Here is a 24019-nt window from a genome sequence, read left to right as displayed (position 1 = left end):
CTACAAATCAGACTTTTATTGACTATCACTTATTTATTAGTAAAAAAAAACATATTATACATATTAAACATATATTCATCAAAAACAATAAATAAATAAATGAAATACTCAAAGAAAATCAGCATAAAATTATAAACTGATTTTATTCCAGATTCGGACTCTAATCGCAATTGTAATACTTAGTTGAAATAAACTTATATTTCATTTCCCAGAACTTTTATTCCGTAATCTGGTACTGTAGATTTGTATGGACTATGGACTACGGGCTTTAAATAAGCTAAACAGCGTGATCTTCGCAGTGACCGACATACTATATTGTTATTTTTTTTATAATGTCAATATTTTGACATTGGCAAAATTATGGAGCCATAATCTAAAAATTGAATTGATTTGAATAAATTGTCAATTGTCACTTGCTAAGTTTGTTTATTGGTCTCTGCTAAGTTTATTATAATTCTCTTTGTGCTAAGTACAGAGTACAGATGGTATCACAGAAAAATGGTATAGATGAGGAAATCCGAAATACCTACTCAGTGAATATCATTAATAATAGATGAAACAAAAGAATCCGAGATAGGTGATTAAAAGTAAAGTAATGTATGCGACACTTTATAAATATTTTAAAGAAATTACAAGAATCAAACGAACAGTGAGACTAATTAAAGTTTAAGCTCTAGTCACTTAAAATGAACGAAAACGAAGAATTTGACGACTTGCCGCCTATTGAAGTAGACTGTTTGAGTCCTAAAACTTCCAATTCCTTGAAATCGGTAAGATAGTGTCGAAAACTAGGTTATCACAATTCTAAGATTTTTTTCTGAAAAGTTTTTTAAGAGCTGATGCCCCTTGGGAACAATTTGTTTTACAGCATAAGACATCTTTCGGTCATATTATCATATCACACATATGTAAGTATATTACATATATATAAATATTTACAATACTTTTCTCCTATTATTCTATTACTTTATTCCTAAAGAAAACAGTATTTAGCATTTAAATTATATGTACTCCAAAGCAAAAGGGCAAGCTGAGACAAATAATCCTAAGACCTATAGTGCTACTCCTGCTTCAACTACTTACCAATAAAAAAGTCAAGTATTTTTAATGAAAATAAATGTTTTAGTTTTTAAATAGCCAATGTTACTACTCATAAATTGGATGTCTCAGTTAGACTTCCAGATTATATTCATTCCAGTCAGTTACAAAACAACTAGAGTAGTACAATTTATACAGTAATGGCTTTGACTAATTATTTATGTAATTGTTCATGTATTTATTATATTTAAACATATTTATATATGAGTATATAGTTTAAAAATTCTATTTTATAATTATGTCATACATTTGTTTTGTTATGACCTTTATTATCTATTTTCATTGTAGATGTGGCATTAAGTCCACCTTCACACCATATGTACAAACTAACAAATAAAAACATCTATACTATTATATAAAGCTGAAGTTTGTTTGTTTGAACGCGTTAATCTCAGAAACTAGTAGTTTAAAATAAAAAATATTTTTGTGTTGAATAGCCCATTTATCAAGGATGGCTATTCTATGGGCTATATATCATGACCAATGGGATCGAGCAGCGGAGAGCGGAGCTTCACACACCACCCTCGAAATTCCTATAGAGAACTCCTTAGGCCTGCAGGTTTCCTCACAATGTGTTCCTTCCCGGTTAAAGCAAGAAATAATTCACAAAGAAAATATACATAATTTTATAAAAGTCAGAGGTGTATGCCCTTGGGATTTGAACCTGCAGACATTTGTCTCGGTGGTCCCTTCCACAACCAACTAGGCTATCTTCGCTGTCAAAAAATATATAGCGTGACGTTTATAACAGAAAAGTTTAGCCTGGAAAAACTTCATCACACAAGTGGAGGCGCGGGCAAAAGCTAGTAAATAATAAAAGAAAAATAAACATTGTGTAGTTAGATGGTCGGGTTACATTTTCCGCAGGAATCATTCGTAATGCCAGCCGCCGATGAGCTGGCGTCACAACGCGAGCGCGAGCTGTTGTGCGAGCAGGAACTACGTGCGCTGTCCGCGTCGCACGTGGCGCGCTGCGACTCGAGTGGCTCGGAGGGCGAGGCGGCGCTGGCGGCGGCGGTGCAGGCGCTGTCCGTGCTGGCCGCGCCGACGCCGCCCGCGGCCACCCCGGACGCGCTGTCGACTCGGTCGGTGCTCAGCGCGCTGCTGCCGCACCTGCCGCCCGCCGCCTTCTTGAACAAGTACCTGCACGCGACCGACTACCTCGACGACGCCACTCTTACAGCCCCTTAACCGACGATGTGAGAATTTTACTCCTCAGATGTTTGCTCTCTCATTAAAAACTAGCTCTTTCGATATTTTTTTCATACCTCCGTGGCTACGAAGCTGTATGCATAATGTCTTAAGCTCATTAACAAAGTGTTGTGCCAATGCCATGTATTGAATGATGCTTGATGATTGAAACCCTGTCAGCGACGCATGCACAAAAAGTAAAAACATATACATTAGGTTGTAGGTTAGTAATTGTGCTGTGTTTAAAAATTTTAGTTACTGTTGGAGGGTATATTAAGTACTAGCTGACCCGACAGACGTTGTCCCGTCTTAACTATTAATTTGCAGCGCGCATTCTGTCAATCGCTGACGGTTATTTCAAACAATTGACAGTTATATAAAATTAATATTTTCGTTAAACTTTCTAATTTTCCGCATAATTTATGAATTTTTTCTTTCATAAGAACCTTCTCCTGACAATAACGAACACAACAAAAAAAAATTGTGAAATCGGTCCAGCCGTTCACGCGTGATGGCGTGACCAAGGGAAATAGGGATTCATTTTTATATACAGAATGTCCCAGAAAGTAGTGTCAAGCGGAGGTCCAGAGATAGAGCATCCTTTGGAGTATCCCAATCACCCCCATATATGTTCCGCGATTTTTCATAGTTTTCGAGTTATGCATATTTTTCGGACTTTTGAGAATTTTCGATTTGCACGATAAGATGTTTTCTTTTTAAAAAAGTAGAAGACTTATTCGCGATTTTTTTATTGCAACATAATTTTCATTAGTTTTACTTTTTTGATTAAAACAATCAGCTTCGTAACTTTAGTGTAAATTATGAAAATGTTGGTGTAAAGTGACAAACTTACGTTTTATGAATTATAACTTAAATTTTTCTTTCTTCAATATTAAAAAATTAACAGGTGAATTCGTGGTTCTAAAGTAGGTCTAAACTTTCCAGACTCTCAACTTACATATTCATTAAAAAAAAACTTAGTCCTTCATTGGGGCTATTTTGGCTAAAATCAGCCTTAAAAGACAGCAAGATGCAAAATTTGATAGATTGTAATTGCAGGTAAAAGAGTTACATCCACGTTTACAAACTTTAAACCACGAGAACGAATCATGCAAAATTAATTGAACTTAAACACAAGAATATGCCAAATGTTTAACTTATAGCTTTCTTGAAGTCATTTTCGGTTAGTTTACAAACTAATTAACCTTAGGAGTGTGAATTTTCGACCTTGCTCTCTTTTAAGGCTGATTTTAGTCAAAATAGCCCCTATGAAGGACTATGTTTTTTAATGGATATGTAAGTTGAGAGTCTGGAGAAGTTTTTTAATCTACGTTAGAACCACGAAGTCACCTCTTTAGTTTTTTTATTTAAAGAAGAAAATTTAAGTTATAATTCCTAGAACGTAAGTTTGTCACTTTACACCAACATTTTCATAATTTACACTAAAGTTACGAAGCTGATTGTTTTAATCAAAAAAGTACAACTAATGAAAATTATGTTGCAATAAAAAAATCTGTAATAAGTCTTCTTTTTTAAAAAGAAAACATTTAATCATGCAAATCGAAAATTCTCAAAAATTTTGAAAAATATTCATAACTCGAAAACTATGAAAAATCACGGAACATACATGGGGGTGATTCGGATACCCCAAGGAGTGCTCTATCTCTGGACCTCCGCTTGACACTACTTTCTTGGACACCCTGTATATGGATGATAGATGATAAACATCGTTTGCATAATATTGAATCTTTATTCTTCAATAGCTATGTATATATTTAGTTAAGTATAAATTATATACTATATACTTAAATAAATATAGATACAGCTTTGCCCTCGTGAAAGTTTTCCGGGATAAAAAGCCTGCTATATATTTTACCCGGATAGAAAACTTTTGTCCTTTCCAGGGTCTCAAACTATCTACATATAACCCCCACGCTTATGCGTCTGTTTGGCTCCGTCCCACGTCTTTTCTGTGTGACTCACGCCTAAGATGGTTCCTTCTCCTTCCTCAACACCTCCTCCCCCCGCCCCCCTCTCCGAGGCAATTCTTGTGCCCTTGGTCTCCACACCAAATGCACGCCCATGCATGAGGGCACATTTGCCACGACTCTAGGCACACAGTTCAGTTTGTATACCTCATGGTTGCTAAAATACACATTGAGGCCTATAAGGGTTTGCGAACATTTCCCCTCTCTCTCCCTTCAAACTATTCTGAGACGGCTCCTTCTCCTTCCTCTTCTGTTCTTTCACCCTATCCCCTCTCTTCGTCCCCCCAGGCCCTGAGACCGGATAGCCGTGGTTCGCCAGCGTACCGTCCGCTGGCACCCTCGGTGATAACGGTAGGGCCTACCAACTCTTCACAGGGACTGCCGTGGTTGCTAAGCCGGATGATCGCTTGTACACCGTTCACAGGGTACCCCCAGTGATAACCACGGCAGATCACCAAAAAAAAACACCTTCCAAATCTTCGACTCCTAATATTCCTTCAGGGCCCTGCAGTCACTAAGCCGGAGGATTCCAGTATCCCATTCGCGGGTTTCCCCCGGTGTTGACTGAGGGTTCAGATACCAAAAAAAAAAATGTCCATATACGCTCCTATCGATTATAACGTGTTGTTATATAGCCTATAATATAATAGCATTTCTCGATAAATGTGCTATCGAACACTAAAATATTTTTTTAATACTAACCAATAGTTACTGAGATTAGCTCGTTCAAACGTTCATTTTACTTCCACTTAAACAGTCATAGGGGTTAAAGCGTTCATTCTACAGATGGTGTCGCATGTTTGTGCGCTGGTGTCGTGCGACCGGAACGCGTGGAGTGAGTCGGAGACGGTGGCGCTGGGCGCGTGGCTGTGCGCGGTGAGCGTGGGGGGCGCGCGGGGCGGCGCGGGGGCGCAGCGGGCGGCGCGCGCGCTGCGCCTGCTGCTGAGTGGAGCGCGTCGCGCCGCAGCACGACGCCGCGCTGTGCCGCGCGCTCTCGCACGCGCCCGCCGCGGCGCTGCTGCCGCTGGCGGACGCGGTGGGCGGCACGGCGGCGGCGCCCGGCAGCGTCGCCGCGCGCCTCGCCACCGACCTCTGCGACGCCGCGCTCGCACACTACCTACAAGTGCAGGTACAATTTCTAACACAAACTAATCATTTTTTTAAACGATTCATAACTGTCCGTTGCACAAAATAAAACGTTCAACTCAGCTTTACATACTAAAAATACTACTTTTAGTTTAAAAAATATCGGTAGGCTGTCTTTTACACGTTGTATATCATCACGTTATGACCAATAGGAGCGGAGTAGTAATGAAAAATGCTGCAAAAACGGGAAAATTTATTACTTTTGAGAGCTTCCATTGCGTGCGCTACGTGCGTCATAGTGTAACGAAATTGCACATAAAATCAGCGCAGTATTTACTATAGTCACAGCCCTAGCAGCTCACATTAATACCGCCCGAGTGTGTCCGAGTAGGTCCGAATCAGCCCATAGTATCGATTTTATTGCGTTATCATCGAGAAAAATAGTAAGGTGAACCAAGTAACTACTACATTCAATCGTATGTATGTCGTTAATTTTTTTCTTCGAAATTCAGTATTGAAAAAATATAAATAATTCATGATCTTGGTGTGGTTATGGATACTAAACTGAAATTTACTAATCATATTGACAATATTACTGACCTTACCTATACATCACTAAGATTTGTTATAAGAAATGGTAAAGAATTTAAGAATAAATCTACTACCCTAATATTCTATAACAGTTATGTAAGAAGCAGACTGGAATACTGTAGTGGTGTGTGGAAGCCAGTTTATAAAGTTCATTGCGATAGGATTGAGAGAATACAAAAAAAATGTTATGACATTTAGCTTATAGATTTAGGCCACCCAAACATGTCAAAACATACACTGATAAAATTTAAATACTTTAAATATGCAAACTTTGAAAGACAGACAAGATCAACTTAGTTTGATGATTTTGTATAAAATAGTCAACGGTGATATAGATTGTCCACCTCTTCTCAACAAATTCTCTCTTAATGTACCTACTAAAATCCCTAGATACCCGCGTCCCTTATTTAATTGTAGATTCAGCAGAACAAACCTTGAGAAACCTTTAGAATATACTGCACTTATGGTGAAGTCAAGTATTTTTTGTTTTGTAATAATATGTGAATTCTGTGACAGCCTGTAATTAAAACGGCACTGCAGCAATTACTTACTGAAATGTAACAAATAACTATGTATTGTGTATGTTTCAGCTATCCAAATTAATAAATAATCCAACTCAGAGTAGAAAAATTAAGAAACGGTATTTTTGTTTTAGGCACGTTTACATTTTGAAATGTTTTCAATTGTAGGTAAAGTCGAGAGGACATTTTCCTTCCCCACTCCCCCTCTCACGCTTTAACAATAACATAGAGATATTATTATCAATTCAATACATATTTTCAATTCGAAGTTCGAACCACTTAAAAAAATATATATTTGATTTTAATATGTGTGTAAAATATACCTGGTAAGTTGAGTAAGTACACGTTGGCCACACGGGAGAGACGGGTCATACGCGTCGCACGTTTCCTGTATTACAGGGAGGCTTATCGGGAAAAGCATACCGGGATGCAGTCTTGAAGTTGTAAATAGGCCGTATAGGCCCGCGGCCTATGGCCGGCAGCCTCTTAGGGGCGACAGATTTCAGAGGACGCTCACTCGATTTAATTAATCATTCGTTTATTTAACTTTGGTGCTATTCATAATACAAACAAATGGAAAAAATTATTAAGTATTTTACAAACCTTCATACATACATACACATAAACCTACCTACATGGGGCGAAGGAAATAAAGTGCCCTACACTCATAAACAATATAAATCTATCTATCTATGTCCGCGCAGACGAAGTTGTGGGCACAGCTAGTCATAAATATATTGCACTCACGCGAAGCCGAGGCGGGTCACTCGTATACCTATTACATTTTTTTTTAAAGTACAGGCCCCGCCGTCAACACCTAGGGGAACCTGCGAACGGTATACTGGTTCCCCCTGGCTTAGCGACTGCGGGGCCCTGGAGGAAGAGAGAAATAGGGGAGGAAAGAAGGGGGAAGGAAGTAGAAGTAGCAAGTTGGGCGGAGTAAAAGGGAGAGGAAATGTTCATGAGTCCCTCTTAGACCCCAATGTGAAATTGCAACCATGGGGTATACACACATTCACTGTGTGCCTTGGGCCGCGACAAATTTCCCCCGTGCATTCGGAATGGAGACCTAGCGCACAAGAATTCCCTCGGGGGGGACCTATTACAATTAGGGTACAATGGGTGGTGAATTGACGGCAGAAGGAGGAGGTTTCGTGGAACTCGTGCCAGGAGGTGGCGGAGCTGGTGTCGGCTCGGAGCGGCGCGCTGCAGCCCGACGCGCGGTACGCGGTGGTGCAGCTGGTGGGGCGCCGCCTGGCCGCGCCGCGCGCGCCCGGCGCCGCGCGCGCGCCTGCTGCGCGAGCTGGAGCGCGCGCCCGCGCCCGCGCATCGCTACCACACCGAACACCTCAAGGTAAATTACACAACGAGTTGCAACTAATTTCCTACCTATATATTTTTTTATTAAATATTCAAACAAGGTTTCATTTAAATGCTCTGAAAATACCTTTAAATTTAATCTAAATGATATCTTAGTAATTTATGTACACAATAACTGCTACTCTGTTGAGGAAATAAGTTATGTTTTAAAGACAAACTAATGTACTTAAGTATCCTTAGCCTGTGATTATAATTTTAATAAGTATGTATGTACCTACTAATGTTGTTCTGGGTTCAAAAATAAATAAAACAACATATTGGCCGTCGCCATATTGGATTTAGAATGACGTAATTTATCTTACCATGCACTATCAATGATAGGGCACGATACTCTATCATCAAAACTAAACATGTGTGTAAAGTTTCATCGTATTCGGTTGAGGATAACTGCTTTAAAATTCAGTTGTTAGATATGACCCAAATACACCTACATACGTTCAAACACTGCAAGTTAAATAAAAGCTTGTAAAATACTCAAAACTAAAATATACATCATCCAATATAATAATATATTTTCCCTTATATGCAGGTGTCTGTAGGCGTGTCCAAGCTGCAATCTCTTTTTGGGCGCTTACAGAATAACGGCCACGGTCAAGAAACTAAAACCACCAATAAATTATAAAAAAAAAAAATTGTTGGTAAAAAAAAACTTTTTAATTAAATGTATAAACACATATATTTTGTTTATTTTAAACCTATTGGTTCTCGGAGATTCTAAAAGCGGTGGACAGGGAAGAATGAAGCGGGCCCTCGTTCAGGCGAGCGTAGAGGACTCCACTCCGAATACCAGCACCGGCAGCGTCAGCGCCGAGCCCAGCAGCGGGCGGTGGTACGAGCCGCGTACCTCCCACCTGCAACACACGTGGCGTATGAGTGAGGCAGACTGCCGCTGGGCAGCCGCGCCGCCGCCGCGCTGCACTCACCCGTCCTTGTGCAGCAGTCGCGAGGCGCTCCCCTGCAGCGCGCTCGCCGCCGCCAGGCAGCTCGCTGCGGCTCGCTCCGCGCCCGCGCCGCGCCCACCAGCGCGCGCCCCACGCCGCGCCGCCGCCACCTCGCAACCGACACACACGTCAGCCTCGCGCCCACGCGCTACTCACCGCCCCGCGCCACCACACTACTCACTGCTCGTGCACGGCCAGGGAGTGTAACCAACCGCCGCTTGTCGCGCTGCGCAGCTCCGATACGCTCACGGTGCCCACTATCTATCAACAGAATTCATACATTAGTTAAATGATGAAGCATGCCTTAGTATTTATTCACTGAACGGGACAGACCTGTGTGTGAAATGGTCTAAGGGAAGCAAATTCGGCACCATCGGCGAGCATCACGCGCGGTCGGGCCGAGCGCGGGTCCACCAGCAGCGGCGCGCGCAGCTCCGCCACCAGTCCAATCATCTCCTTACGCATGTCCTGTACAAAACCTTCTGTAAATTTATGTTTCTATAGGCATTGTAAGTGGAGATTGCTTACACTTGCTTAACACATGCACTGACCCATACCACAGTCCATACATTAATACACTCTTTTGAGCAACAGGTTGGTAGGTTAGCTAGGCTAAGGCGTCCTCAGCAGTAAGGATTGTGATGGGTTAGGCTTATTATATTTCCCCCTACCTGCCAACCCCGAGCTCGCTTCTTTGTTTTTACCTTATGCCTATATGTATATTATAAATTGTTTTGATGTATTGTAAGTGCAACTTTGTTCGCCTATATGATAAATAAAGTATTTTATTTTTATTTTAACAGTCACTCTCTATTATAAAAAAAAACTTAAATTTTAATGTTAATATGTAAATATTTATTACCAGTACTTTATCAATTGACAAGAAATGCTAATCCAAGTATGAGATGCTGAAATTTCTAGCTCACATTAGATTTTTTTTTGGGAGGATGCCCTGCGCTCTTCTTCAGGGGAAACCTGCAAATGGGACACTGGAACCCTCTGGCTTAGCAACTCAGGGGCCTGGAGAAGAGTTGGAAGGCAATTATTTGGGAAGGAAAGATGGGAATCCTTTTTAGAATGGGCAGAATGGAAGAGGACTTTTTAAACAACCAAAATCATCAAATCTGAACAGATGTACAAAAAAGTAATTTCATTACTTAGTCTAGGACATTGCTTTCCTTGGAAAATGACAAGTCATGCCCATGCTAAGTGTTTATATAAGTAAATAATATACAGAGTGGATTTTTGAAATGGACCAATTAACCGCTAGATACAAAAACACTGCGGAGACTGTCCATTATTTTTGTAGATATAATGCATACTGAATGCATTTGTCTGCAGAACATATTGTCTTTCTATACTTAACATGCTACCCTTATGTCTGTCACCACTATATAAATTATATATTAAAATGTATAAAAATAATAAGTTTGAGTTTTTTTGTAGAGTTTTCACTGTATATAATTCATGCTACATGTAGCTGTATGAAAGGCTTTTGTGAAAGTAGGGGTTTTAACTGTAAAGAACATCACAGTCAGTGTAATTACTGATCATTATAAAAACATTCCTCATCAAACATTCAGGAAGACAGTGCAGTGAAATGCAACTATTATTCAAATATCTTCAGGTTGGTTTATACATGGTGCAGGAGGATGGCATAGGAGCTTGCAGTAAGTAATGAGTAGGTGGTGACTCACAACAACATGTTTGTCTGCGAGCACGGCGTGTGTCACGTACACGCCGGCGGCCACAAGCAGCGCGGCCAGCGCTGGCACCACTGTGCAGCACGCCGCCACCGACGCGCCGCAAAAGATGAACAACACCGCGCCACCCAGCACACACAGCTGCAGTGTCAACTGTCAACACAAAACACACACCTCACTGCACATTCCGCAACCACACTACTACACTTTCGTAGCCGCAATCGCGGCAGCCTCACCTCCTGAAATAAAAACATGAAGAAGGCGTCTCGTGTGTATTGCAGTATTGAAGCGCGCACCAGATCCGCGCGCGCTTCTCCGTCCGCCGCACATGCAGAACGCACCACAATTGTGCAGGACATTGAGGACCGGGGACACGCCTATGTTCTAATTAATTTATTTTTACTATCCTTACAACGATTCCTCACTTATAACTTCATTTAAAGTAAATAATCTAAGACTTCCTTATTCACTGTAACTTTATCGGCTTTAGTAATAATGTATCTACGTATTATCACATTCTTAATTTTATAATAATATTTTTTAATGCATAAGAGTGAATGCTTATCACTAAAATTATTCATCAAAGGTATTGTTAAATATATTTTTATCTTCTTTTATAATATGGTTTTCACAGTGATTTCACTAATATCTTGTAGTAATAGCAATTATTATAACGATTTTATAAATCAATAAGCGGTGACATTAATTAATCTTGGTAAAAATTCTATAAACCCATTTTTATTTGTCATGTTTGTAAATAAGCAAGTTACAAAATTCACAGACAGCTGATTTTCAGTGTTGCCAACAATAATTTTTAATAACTGAATTTACACTTATAATTTTTATAAGATTCAAAAAATTTAAGTACCTCAAAATAAAATTATAATAAACTTGAAGTTATTAACAGGATAATGTAACTCAGAGTAAAATACTTATAGTGTAACAACTTGGCAACACTTTTTGTGTATCACTACAAATTAACTCTGGTTTCCCTTCAAAACACATTACCCACTACAAATTACCATAATGAAACCGGAAATACATTTGTTTTAATTTTAAATATGACTTTGTGGAATATAAAAAATATTGTTGGCAACATTGAAAATAACACATAAACTAAAACCATAAAAAATCTTAGCAATTGAAACTATTTTTTTCTATATATTATATCTGATTCTTAGACGTTTACTAAAACGCTTACTATAATTCTTTTCATAAAAGTGTTCTCCATGCCCATTACTTACATTTTTAATCGACTTTAAAAAAATGAGGTTCTCAATTCGACTTTATTTATATATTGTCAAAATCAATAAGAAATAAATAAATAAATAAATAAAATTTTGTTTTATCTTTGTTACCTCAGAACTTTTGACTGGTTGTACCGATTTTGATGATTCTTTTTTTATGTCGGTGACTAAACATTGCTACTTAAGTTAGACAAATGCTTGAACAAATGTACAAAAACAATGTTTAATTTTTATTAGGCACCGACTTCGAAATTGGTAACCAGTATAATGTAGGCCTAATGTTAAATTATTTTTTTGTTTAGGTATAAGTAGTGGTTTTTGAAAGCGATATACTTAAGTTTTTGTTATTTCAGAAAAAAATTACAAGTGAGACAGCAAGAAAGGTTTTGTAGTGATATATTCACTCCCTCGTTGTCGTAATTATGCAATAAATTGGGAACAATTTTCTTGTATTCTTTGCTTTGTAGGTAAACTACGGACGGGTATATTTACAAAACGTGACCTCATAAAAAATATATTATGATAAATGTGTAAAATGTTATGCAAGAAAAAACAAGACAATTGTCTATAGGTATAAATATTATAATGATAAAATGATAATAACAGATTAATAATATTTGATGATGAATAATATTAAAATCAATTACTCAACATCCTATTAATGATGGATTAACATTTTGATTAGATTAAGTATAAATAAATTTCCGCAATATTAGCTCCAGTCCATTATCATAGAATTAAGACAACGATAATAATTAAAATTATTAATTATCGTTAAAAATTTGTCAACTCAATCAATATGGAGTTGGTGTAAATAAATGTGCCGTTACCTATACATTTAGATTAAACTATTTTTCGGATTTCATCGTGGTTTTAATATTTTGGTTTTCTTCCGACGTTTCGAAGACTTTGCAGCCTTCGTGGTCACCGGGGGTCCGAAAAAAAGTATAATTTTAATGTCTTACATTCGCGTAAGTATAAGAAATCATAATGTAATTTTACATGTAAAGCCAGGAGAGATTGTGGTCTCTGGTGACATACCTACAAGTCTCAGACTGCTTACAGTAATAACTTAGGGCCGTAATGATAAATTACTTAATTAGACATTTAATATATTGAAGTATTTAAGAAATCAAGCATAAGATGTCATTTAAGAGCTACTTCTCGGCCTGGGCGGCGCTACTATTGCATTAAAGAAACGAATGGCGGCTTGTAGTTAGCCGGGAACCTTAAATGGTAGGGGATTCTATCCCAACATTTCTTCATTTTCAACTTAACAAAACTAAACAACAATAAAGAATGAATTCGTAAGAAAAATCACTGAGCGCCTCAAGACAGTGTGAAAGGAAATCGAGATTGATTATAACTTTTCTGTCTGCGGTACGCGCGTGATTCGTTTTTTTAATGAACCAGGTTATTAGGGTTGCCAGATCCAGGCTGATCATTTCCTGGACATTTCTGGGGCCACGAACGGAATCAGAGTTTTGGTCTTTGGTCCGAGACTAAACTAAGTAGGAATTACCTAGAACTATTGGTTAATGAAAAAAAAATTACTTTTTTTGAAAAATGTTTTCACTTCACCCGCACTACCGCGCTCCCTCGCCTCTGGCTAATCGGCGAGCGACGCGAAGCGAGCCGCTCAGCCCTCTCCTCGCTCACCTAACGCAGTGCGAGCACGCTGTTTGGTTTGACTTTTGCAGCCGTAGTATCGTAACTTTGTGAAAAAACTAGTATTTTTCATTCCGGGACAGCAAAATAAAATTACTGGACACGGGACAACACGCAAAATTCCGGGACAATTCCGGAAATCCCGGCCATCTGGCAACCCTACAGGTTATTCCAACATACGTCACATATCGTGACTACAAATGCCATTTGAGGTGATGTTAACATGGGTTTATTAAATAGCAATTACGATTGACAGCATCTCAGTGGATATCGCACTTGAGAGCGAAACCGAGTTGCATCCATTATACGGTTCTGTAATTCCTTTCTAAGACGGAAACCTACAATCACCCGGGTATGCCGATGGCAATGCGTATTATGAATGCAGACTTAGAACAATCGGTGAGGAAATGTTTCTGTGACGGTCCGACAAACGTACTCAACAGTCTTTTGTCAGTTGGAAACAAGATACGGGCTTTGCTTTGATAAATATACTTAAATCTTAAAAAATCACTTTCAAAATATTTATTTAAACTCAAGAATTCACCATAGTTGCTCGCTAGGACGAGTTGCGTTCGGAGGCTAACCAGAGACCGGAGTTCAGAGACAAAAAAATTCGACCATCAATCATTGAATCATCGGTTTCGGATACGGTTACGGTAATTATTTCGGATTATTCAGTAGTTTCGGATAGTTTCGGTTACTGATATTACATTAAAGTAAAATAAAAATATTATGTAATACAGTAGGGCGACGATTGCTAACTATCGTTCGTCGTCATTGTCGATTATTAATTATCGATGAACTAGTTGGGGACATAGGTGTTCGGAAAACCTCTGTGTTTTAATTTGAGATAAAGTTTCAGTGAAGTAGTGCCACCTCTTCTCTGTGAAGAGTTTTTATCACACTGTTTAAATTTTGTAAAATTACATTTAACTTGATCAAAAAATGTCCAAATTAAATTACTTTGGACGCATTTTGTCGGCGCGTTACATGAGGGGGGCGGTCAAATCTTCAAAAATTGCGTTACGTTATCTTTAACGACCCCTAACACAACACTTTTCCTTCACTTTACTAAATTAAGTACCTACCTACTCCTAAAAAAAAACTATTTACGAATGAGGTTATGTTATGATTAAAAATAACAAACAAACTATACATAATTCACGTAACGCGTGAGCGATGACACAAAACCTTGTCGGAACATATTATTCGTAACTTATCCGAAACTTTTATAACGGCTACGGTTACGGTTACGGATACATTTTTATTTCGGATATCCGATAATTTCGGTTACGGTTACGGAGCTCCATACATCCCTGGAATCAACATATGATGCCATGGACAAAATACGACAATGCAAAGAGTATTCAATATATTATATTTTACAAAAATCAATGAATTTTGTGTGCTTGATTGAAGATGTTCGTGCTACGTCCGTTGGTGTAGCGGCGCGGCGCGGCGAGGCGCTGCGGGGCGGGGGGCGGTCGGACCGGCGCGGCCGGCGAGCGACGCTCACAGGCGCGCCTGTATCCACGGCACGAACGAAGTGACGCGCGCGTACCCGCTCGGTAACCCGATGTTGCATCCGTCCGCGTGATGGAATGACGTCACACCGATCTATAAACACCAAAACACCTCACTAATTGACGCTGAACATAAAGTAGAATATCAGGTGGCCTTAGCAGGCGCGGTATCCCAGGCGAGAGCAAAAATAAAATTCCCGATTTCAATAATTTCGTAGGTACGATGCTTGTACTGCCTTGATTAGCAGGGCGGTGACCTAAAAAAAGGTCCTCAGTTAAACACCGCACGAGGTCTGTCATCCAAGCGCGAGGCCCCAGACGGTTGCCCAGTAATCCTCATAAAGCTGTCACCATATACATATAATGAATAAAGCTTATTAATTGATAGTGGTAAGTGGTGAGTGGTGAGGTTACCAGTGTGCGCTGTCCGGAGAGTGTGAGTGTGAGTGGGCCGCCAGAGTCACCCCCACAGGCGCCGACACGGCCGCGCCCGCTGGTGCACAGCGTGGACGGCAGCACGTTCCAGCCGAACACGGTAGCGCAGTCGATATGGTTCACCACCATCACGTTCACTTGTCGCAGCGTCTGCGCGGTCGTGAGGTCTTCATCTGCACATCACACATAATTATTGACGCTTCGGCTCAAAATTATTGCAGGTGGAAAAAGAAACTGTTATGTTTTGAAATTTGTCCTGAAAACACCTCAGATTGTGACATGTTAACAGACTTCCGAGAATATTTTTAGTTCCATGTTGTTATTTAATTAATATCAACGAAATCACTTGTTTGCTTACACTTTAGGTAACAGTCATAAAACACTATCGCGAAATGTAAGGTAATATGTAGGTAATCTCAGCTAATTCTACTCTGGAGCATCGCATCCAGATTTCCTCGGTTTTATGAATGCGGCTAGATGAAAGAAGTATAAATGGATAATAGGTTATAATTAAAATTAAATTTGGTGCAGCCGTAAATGGCGTAGATAGCAGAGGTATAAAGTTCGAAAGACTGACCGTCGTGAGTGACGCCAAAGCCGGCCAATTGCGCCCAGTTGCCCTCAAACGTGAGCATGGTGAGGAACCCGGTGGGCAGCGCGACTGGCTGGATGACGTCTGCAACACACAAAAAGCTGCGCGTTACTTTCAATTTCACACTTTATCGATCCTGACTTCAAACTTATTGCAAATAACACTTATTAATTATTACAAAATACTTAATTATTAGTCATTACAAAGCGTAGATGTTGTGACCACAATACTCCGGATCAAATTTCACAAAGGCAATCAGGCATTCGACATTAATTTGATATTTGAATTTTTTAAACCGCAGTATCTTCCATATATCTAGTATACTAATATTATAAATGTAAGATTGTAAAAAAAATTAAAAACAAACACATAAAACACGTAATAATATAATTATAAAATAATGATACCTAGTAGGTACAAACAATGGTACATAATATTATGGATATTAGGTATACGTAATACCTACTTTGTTCTCCATTACTTATATTACCTATCTATCGTAGGGATGGAACTAATAGACGTTCTGTTTTATTATACATTGTCCCTTTTATTGCGGAGAAAAGACGTGTTATTACTGTCATGAAAATCATTAGTTAATAGAACCGATTAAAGTAGGTACTTACTATAAAGTTTTTGTAAAATTATGCCAGAAACAGCAAGCGTGCACGTGCCTTATCTAATCCAGTATACTATCTTTAATTAGATATTCATGCATAGCGGCCGACAAAAAAATATGGCGCCACTTGTTTGGGGGCCGTTATTTTGTAGACCGATCTTGGAGTCACATCATTGAATGTACCTATTTCTACTTACGTAAAGTAGGCCCCTACTACTGCCTCACGTCACCTGCAACCCGGTCGTGAACTACCCCTCAGCCTTCATTTTTTTTAATCGTCTCTTTAACGAAAGGAATTAATACCCTGATAGATTTTTTTTATTGCCCTATCGATTAAGTATTTTTAATATTCACTGCGACGGCGGTGGTATAACCAAATCTATAGAGTTGTTACACTCACTGGTGAAAGAGACCCAGGGCACGGTGATAACAGCGATGTCATTATTGAGGTTTTGTGGATTGTAGTCGCCATGCAGCACGATGGAGCGCGTTGTTATACGTCTGCCGCCTGAGAACACAGTTACCGAGCCCAGCACTACGGTAAGTTCGAAGCCTTGGTACCGGCGATCCCGCCAGCAGTGCGCCGCCGTCACCAGCCGCGTGTTGCTCACCAGCGACGCGCCGCACAGCGACGTCTTCCCCACCGTCAGCGCGATCAGCAGCCCCGCCAGGTGTGGATGCGCCCCGAGCGGCGCGAAACTGCCCCCGGCGATACGACCGCCATCGAAGTCTTGCGCGGTCTCAGCGGCATAGATGCGCTGTGCCGTCGGGATACCCTCTGTTTGGTGATAGTCGACGTTGATCGGCGCGAAGGGGGAGGGCACCGCGAAAGCCGCGGACACCTGTAACCATGGTGGTCGTCAGCAAGGATAATGGGAATGATTGAGATAGCGTGTCGAAGTGTACTCACCAGAGTAAGAATCAGGAGCAGCGTCATGATGAGGACTGACGCCGGAGACGACTCTGCGCGTTAATTATGCATGCTCGTATCGCAGAAACATGCGCACACACACTATGTAATCCTCGTGCTATCAATTAGAGTTGCGGATTATTATAATTACATACGATTGCGAGATAACAATAATTCGAACGTCAACTTCCTAGAGCTTGTTAATCGCATTATTTTGATTATAATATTTTAATATTTGTAGTAGAGTTTTATATGAAGTAAGTATGATAAATCATTTTAATACTATCATTCAAAAAAACCCATTAGCCGATGACAATATATGTATATAATATCAGCTTTAGATATCTTTTCCAATATATTTCAATACGTTTTGGAACGCATTTAAAGTTGTTTAAAAAAAAACATTTATTTTTTCGCGCCGCTTTTAGAACGGCACCGCGGGAGCAATTTACGGAACGGCAACAGCGTTTCAAACATTATATTGTGTATTCTCACTTAGCGGTTGAGCAATCTTCTACTGTAAATACGTATTTCAAATAGACTATTATATGCTACATATATATAAAGACATACAGACAATTTTCCGCAACCATAGAGACCCCTTACTGTAGCGTTACAAATATATTGGTTTTATGATATAGAACGCTACAAGCGAAAGGAGTTTTTCAAAATTAAAACTTTTTAAAAATATAAACCTATTATAATTAATAGCTTTAGGTATATTTAGAGTCGGTTCCTATTATTTTGGTTTTTTGCCCTAATGTAGTATCAGTAAGAGTAGCACAAAGACAAGAACATATGGAAAAGGTCGTGGGCAAAGGACCGTCAGATTTCACAGAAAACCTGGTTTAACTCGCAATATGGTGATTCTGTGTTTGATGGGAATGGAAGGATGTTGTTCATTATGAGCTTTCACCGCCAGGCAGAACCATCGATTTTTGATCTCTACTGCCAACAACGAATGAGATTAAAGTACGAAGTTGAGAGAAAGCGACCGATTTTTTATTGCTTTGAATGTCGTAATGAGCTTGCCGTTTTCGTATTGGTAAGCGATACGAGCTCGATTATACAGTAGAAACAACTTCCAAGATGTTGTTAAGTAATTTAGAGCGTTCGCATAACTCTTTAGTTTTATAAAGGGTGTAAAAGACAGCCTACCGAAAACTGTTACCAGGTGTTCAGTACAAAATTCTGTAGCCCCCAGCGTTAGAATTTTTCGTTGGTGTTTTAATTATTTTTTTCGATGATAACGCAATAAACTCGATACTTACTATTCACTAACAGAACCCCACTTTCATTGAAATGACAAAAAGTAAACTATTTTCATAATTACAGAAATGTATGTGGAAAAATAAAATGTGCGCATGCCTCCGATCTGCTGTTTTTGCGTGAAATGGCCTCGCTGCGCCAGGCGATCGGCCCCAAGGCGCGTCGCCGTCGCCGTCAAGCGACAAGCGTTGCAAATTTCGGACTATAGAAAATGTGGATTGGGTTTATTTAATTCCACTCGTTAATTCGTTAATTATGAACGCGAAGTTGTGTTTTTTATGAAAGAAGAATGAAATAGGTACATAACGGTTTTCATTATTTTTACTAAAGTAAACCTTCTTTTAGTTACTTTTTTTTACATTTAAAAAAATTATTTATTGTGCTTATCAGTTGTAGGAGTACCATACCATACAAAACTTGGGTGCACTAAGCAATAAATACTTTTCATTTGTGACGAAACAGGGAATCTTATGTAGTAAATGCGCAACTATGAATCCAGCAAATGATTCGTTAGAAGGTACTTCACGACGCAAACAAATTTAATGAAAATGAACATTCCAAATGTTATAGGTCTAGATAATTTCAGTGAGCGACGCGTGCGACTCGCAAGTAAGTACCTACTTTTGGCCCTTGGTGGGTGGCTGTTACTGTAGGTAGATTCCGATAACTACGCAATGGATCGCATACGTTGCTATCTCAAGAATTACGAAATTGTGATGCACACATATACGGTACGTACGGACGTCGGACATCTTTATTGTAATATAGGCATAAAATACTACTTTACTTTAAAAAAAATCATAGGCTGTCTTTTACACGCTATACAGGGTCATTTTGTAACCCTAGACTTAAATTTAACTGCGAGAAAGTCACCTTGAAAGTAGCCGTTTACTATAAGTTACTCTAACCTAAGGTCAAAAACAAAAAAGTAAAATTTTCAAACAAAATAAATATTCAAATAGTCATTTTATTTTTACACACCCTTTTGTCACTACTACTATACTAGAATTCGTCGGAGCGGCAACATCGCACACAGTCATTGATAATATTATGCTCGCGCACACAAACAAGTGATGCACACTCGGAGCGCAAGGGTAGTTCGTCGAACTGCGCGCGCCGCGCCGCAACCGAACAGCTGATGTCGTGCCACATCACTCAATCAACAATTAGACCAGCAGCGACGACGCTACGCCGACGTTACAAAAGACACATACCTAAACATCATTATCATCATCAGCCACATAAAGTCCACTGTTGAACATAGGCCTCCCCTAAAGATTTCCAGACGGACCTGTCGAAAGCTGCCTGCTTCCAATGTGTTCCCGTGACGTCTATCAAGTCGTCTGTCCACCTTGCAGGTGGACATCCAACACTCAACATAAACATCACGCACTAATCATCACATTTCATTAGAACAATATTTTCTATGCTCAAACTATCATCATAAGCAAACGACACTAATCAAACAACCACAATTGCATTAGTTAGGTACACATAACACATGATTTCCGTAATTTTAAAGTGGTGTCATTCTTTTAAATCAAAACACACATTCTAATATAGATAGTTCATCCATTTTAGTAGATAAGTAAGTATAATAAATACGTTCAACGGTTAGATTTATAACACTCATAACAATAAAATATCATTCTGCAAATCTGGCAATTCACACGAACAATTAATAACGAAGTTATAATCTTGATAATAATTAGGTAATGTAATAATTTGAGGTAAAAATGTCGAGCGACGCGATGCGTCACGGCGCGGCGCGGCGCGGCGTCTAATAGGTATCTGTCGCGTGACGCGCCAGCGCCGCGGCTCGCCGCCGAAGGGGCTCGCGGGGATGCGGCCCGGCAGCGGGGAGAGAGCGCACCGCGAGGGGTGCGGGGGCGCCTGCTACAGCGCTCGCCCGGCCACGCCGCCTCGCCACTCGCCCAGGAACGCCCGCACGAGGACACCGTGCGGCTTGGTGCACGCAAAATTTGCCGAATTTACATGTAATTTGTAACCTAAGGAAACGTGAATATAATAACTTTGTCAAGCCCTACTTTTATTATGTTATGCGTTAACATAAAATTGGCGACCGTGACAGGACCTGCAATCTTCGGATCCAACGTAAACTGGTTTCAACGGGATCGGCGTGGCACGTTGGCGTCGCGTCGTCTCGGCCGTGTGAGGCGGCTACAGCCAACGTGGACCTGAAACGAAGAACCAAATCCAGCGGATCACAACAGTTTGCCGGTCTAAGTGAGCCCGTTCCTTTTCTTATTTCCAACTTTACCTATAATCCTGTCGACTATTTGTGTTCGTTGTTGCAAGGTTATAACCAAATTCGTTTTCATTATACCAAGGCTGTTCCATTGTGTGTTGTTGCTAAGTCAAAGCCATTTACAAGCTGCCTATCATTTGCATTCAGTTGCGCCTATTTACAGCTTGAAAGCTAAAGCATATATACTAACCCAGTTATTTTATTAAAGCAAAGCTTAAGCCAATTCCGTAACACGGGTGCGGTACCTAACGTGCGTAGGTAACCAAATTTATCGTCTCAAATAAAATTGAGTCATTTCCCATGCAACTATTTTATGCCGCATTATTTTTGTGTTTGCAAGCCTCATATTTAAAGTGATTTATTGCTAAATTTGTACTCCCAGGTTGGGCATTCCAGCACGCCTAATTTTCGAAATCTGCTATCCCACTCCCTGCTCTTGTGCTTACGTTGCATGACTTACAGCTATTGCGGTGCGCGGCAGGGCTTCGCACAGAGCTTCTTCCCAAAAACCAAGTCGCGTCGGCGCAGCGCAACGCTGCGCGGCGCGGTGACCAGCCAGCGCGGCGTGAACCGGTTTTATCCAGATCGACGCGGCGCGCTCGGTGAAGTGAGGAGCGTAGTAGCCCACTACGCAAGCGTATGCATGCAATATATTTTTCTAACTAATCTATTGTTTTAAATTTGCACGTTTACTTATTACGATGGAGGAAAATAATTACAAATGTCTCAATTTGAAACGCGCGTCTATTAAAGGCCGCGTAACTAAGTTTAATAATCAATTAGAAGTTTTAAAGGGTCAAATGTTAGATCAAACTCAGATTAACGTGCTAAAGCAAAGGTTAGCTAAAATAGAGGCTCTATTCGTTGAATTCGACAGTGTGCAAGATAGTATTGAGGCGTTAGACGAGAAAGGTTTAAGTGCAGAGTTAGACAATAGAGAAAATGTCGAGCAGTCCTTTTACAATTCTATCGCTGAAGCCCAAAATATTATTTCGAAGTGTAGTACAACAAATGTTTCATCTAGTGAACAAGGTAATGTCACTTTGATCGACAAAGATGATCAAGAAGTCATTGGATTCCGTTTGCCAGTCATAAAAATAAGTAAATTTGACGGAACATTTAATAAGTGGTTAGAATTTCGCGACACTTTTAGTTCGTTGATACACAATAATTCTAAAATAAATAATATTCATAAATTTCATTATTTAAATTCCTATTTAGAGGGCGAAGCAGCTAGGGTAATTTGTAATCTTGAAGTTTCCGAAATTAATTATCCTGAAGCTTGGGATCTTCTTTGCAAACGTTACAACAATACTCGTCAACTCATAAATAATCACCTAAAGTCCTTGTTCAATATTGAGCCGTTGCGTGAGACTGATAAATCCTTGAGATTCCTAGCAGATCATGTCACAAAGAATTTACGTGCTCTTAATACATTAAAGCAACCCACTGAGCATTGGGATACCTTAGTCGTACACATGGTCTCATCGAAGTTAGACTCCAATACGCGCTTTAAATGGGAGGAGTATATACAATCAAATGTCAACGTACTCGAAGTACCCAGTTTAGAGAATTTTATGACGTTTATAAAGGGGTCGAGCTGATATTCTAGAGTCTGTCTATCGCAGTAAGCATGACAAAACCTCCAAGTTGCATACCAATCCTAATCAGAGCACCAAATATAATTTAGTTTCAAACCCAAGGTCATTTGTTAGCTCTGAGCGGGGTGACTCATCCTCACCAAGGTCTATTAAGTGTGTCTTTTGTAACAACAAAGACCATAGGAATTATGAGTGCTCAGAATTTCAATCAAAATCAATTGATGATAGACTAACCATAGTCACAGACCTAAAATTATGTCGCAATTGTCTGCATAGGGGTCATTATCAGAATGCCTGCAAGATGCCAGGCACATGTAAAAAATGTAAAAGGCGTCATAACACGCTCCTACATATTCCAACAGAATCCCACACAAATGATAACAATTCTGTGCCTATTACATTATCAACTGTTTCTTCCTCCGAGACACTACTATGTACTGCATTAGTTGACATAATTAATCCGGCCACGAGTGAATTTGTCACTACTAAGGCGCTATTAGATAGTGGTAGCCAGTCTTCATTCATAACTGAAGCTCTCACAGCGAAACTAAATTTAACTTCTTTACATTCCAATATTCAAAATGTTGTTGGTATAGGCAACACTGTTGCCAAACTCAATTCAAAGCGTTGCGATGTGTGCCTCCGGTCAAGGATAGGTTCTTTCAGTGCCAAGATTTCATGTCTAGTCATACCCCAAATATCCGGAAAATTACCTAGGTCACTGATAGATATAGCACACATTGATTTGCGGTCCATTAAATTAGCAGACCCCAACTTTTACAAACCTTCTGACATAGGATTGCTAATAGGTGCCGACTTGTTTTGGACAATTATAGGAACCAAACAGCGTTCTTTAGGAAATGGTAATCCTATCCTGCGTGAGTCCAAGCTAGGGTGGCTCATCGCTGGTCCAATATATAATGTTAAATTGGAAGCTTGTCTTGATATCAAATCCTCCACTAAATGTAATTTTAGTAGCATGGCAGACAACGATAGTTTAGTAGAGCTACACAATGATTTACAGAAATTCTGGAAAATTGAAAGTTTGCCACAAAGGCCACTTCTCACAGACCAAGAAAGGGTTTGTGAGGCTCATTTCTTGCAGCACACGAAACGTAATCCAGAAGGTCGTTTCTGTGTCAAGCTGCCCCTGTTAGAAAGTCCAGAGCATTTAGGTGATTCCTACCTCATAGCCAAACGGAGATTCCTAAATCTCGAACGCCGCTTTCGTAAACAACCCGAACTAAAGGAATCATATGTAAGGTTTATGGAAGAATATTCTCAGCTAGGACATTTGTCCACATCAGAAAAGGATCAACCTGAGTGTGCCTATTTTGTTCCACATCACCCAATCATTCGGGAGGATAGTGAATCCACACGCCTTCGCGTT

At 39.8% G+C, this 24019-nt stretch overlaps 4 protein-coding genes across 4 annotated transcripts; 2 read left to right on the top strand and 2 right to left on the bottom strand.

Moving 5' to 3' along the window:
- Window positions 1-351: 351 nt before the first annotated feature.
- LOC119189632 lies at window positions 352-2289 on the top strand. Its single transcript, XM_037439893.1, has 2 exons — window positions 352-770; window positions 1966-2289. The coding sequence occupies exons 1-2, from the start codon at window positions 687-689 to the stop codon at window positions 2287-2289; spliced, it is 408 nt and encodes a 135-aa protein (XP_037295790.1). The 5' UTR covers window positions 352-686.
- Window positions 2290-5063: 2774 nt separating this feature from the next.
- LOC119189631 lies at window positions 5064-8531 on the top strand. The gene is made up of 4 exons (XM_037439892.1): window positions 5064-5146; window positions 5245-5406; window positions 7616-7829; window positions 8385-8531. Exons 1-4 carry the CDS (start codon window positions 5064-5066, stop codon window positions 8475-8477), a joined length of 552 nt encoding a protein of 183 aa, XP_037295789.1. The 3' UTR covers window positions 8478-8531.
- Window positions 8532-8609: 78 nt separating this feature from the next.
- On the bottom strand, window positions 8610-11291 carry LOC119189630. The gene is made up of 6 exons (XM_037439891.1): window positions 10736-11291; window positions 10494-10652; window positions 9130-9264; window positions 8978-9057; window positions 8826-8906; window positions 8610-8706 (listed from the first exon to the last, which is right to left on the bottom strand). The coding sequence occupies exons 1-6, from the start codon at window positions 10856-10858 to the stop codon at window positions 8610-8612; spliced, it is 675 nt and encodes a 224-aa protein (XP_037295788.1). The 5' UTR covers window positions 10859-11291.
- A 3480-nt stretch (window positions 11292-14771) lies between these two features.
- Window positions 14772-17608, bottom strand: LOC115453066 (collagenase). Its single transcript, XM_030181708.2, has 5 exons — window positions 17491-17608; window positions 16981-17422; window positions 15950-16048; window positions 15352-15545; window positions 14772-15031 (listed from the first exon to the last, which is right to left on the bottom strand). The coding sequence occupies exons 1-5, from the start codon at window positions 17515-17517 to the stop codon at window positions 14927-14929; spliced, it is 867 nt and encodes a 288-aa protein (XP_030037568.2). The 5' UTR covers window positions 17518-17608; the 3' UTR covers window positions 14772-14926.
- Between the last annotated feature and the right edge of the window lie 6411 nt (window positions 17609-24019).

This window comes from Manduca sexta, chromosome 18 (genome assembly GCF_014839805.1).
Source record: "Manduca sexta isolate Smith_Timp_Sample1 chromosome 18, JHU_Msex_v1.0, whole genome shotgun sequence".
Classification (NCBI taxonomy): Eukaryota; Metazoa; Arthropoda; class Insecta; order Lepidoptera; family Sphingidae; genus Manduca; species Manduca sexta.
The sequence above is the reverse complement of the archived record's forward strand: the minus strand, read 5'-3'. Positions and strand labels throughout refer to the sequence as shown.

Coding starts and splice junctions, on each gene's coding strand:
- LOC119189630 (XM_037439891.1), bottom strand. CDS start 10,858: ATGTCCTGCACAATTGTGGTGCGTTCTGCATGTGCGGCGGACGGAGAA. Junction 9,265..10,493: donor TCGCAGACAAACATGTTGTT/GTGAGTCACCAC, acceptor GGTTTTGTACAG/GACATGCGTAAGGAGATGAT. Junction 9,058..9,129: donor TTAGACCATTTCACACACAG/GTCTGTCCCGTT, acceptor TTCTGTTGATAG/ATAGTGGGCACCGTGAGCGT.
- LOC119189631 (XM_037439892.1), top strand. CDS start 5,064: ATGGTGTCGCATGTTTGTGCGCTGGTGTCGTGCGACCGGAACGCGTGG. Junction 5,407..7,615: donor CACACTACCTACAAGTGCAG/GTACAATTTCTA, acceptor AATTGACGGCAG/AAGGAGGAGGTTTCGTGGAA. Junction 7,830..8,384: donor ACCACACCGAACACCTCAAG/GTAAATTACACA, acceptor CCTTATATGCAG/GTGTCTGTAGGCGTGTCCAA.
- LOC119189632 (XM_037439893.1), top strand. CDS start 687: ATGAACGAAAACGAAGAATTTGACGACTTGCCGCCTATTGAAGTAGAC. Junction 771..1,965: donor CTTCCAATTCCTTGAAATCG/GTAAGATAGTGT, acceptor CATTTTCCGCAG/GAATCATTCGTAATGCCAGC.
- LOC115453066 (XM_030181708.2), bottom strand. CDS start 17,517: ATGACGCTGCTCCTGATTCTTACTCTG. Junction 17,423..17,490: donor TGCTCCTGATTCTTACTCTG/GTGAGTACACTT, acceptor CCATGGTTACAG/GTGTCCGCGGCTTTCGCGGT. Junction 16,049..16,980: donor GCCCTGGGTCTCTTTCACCA/GTGAGTGTAACA, acceptor TGTGTGTTGCAG/ACGTCATCCAGCCAGTCGCG.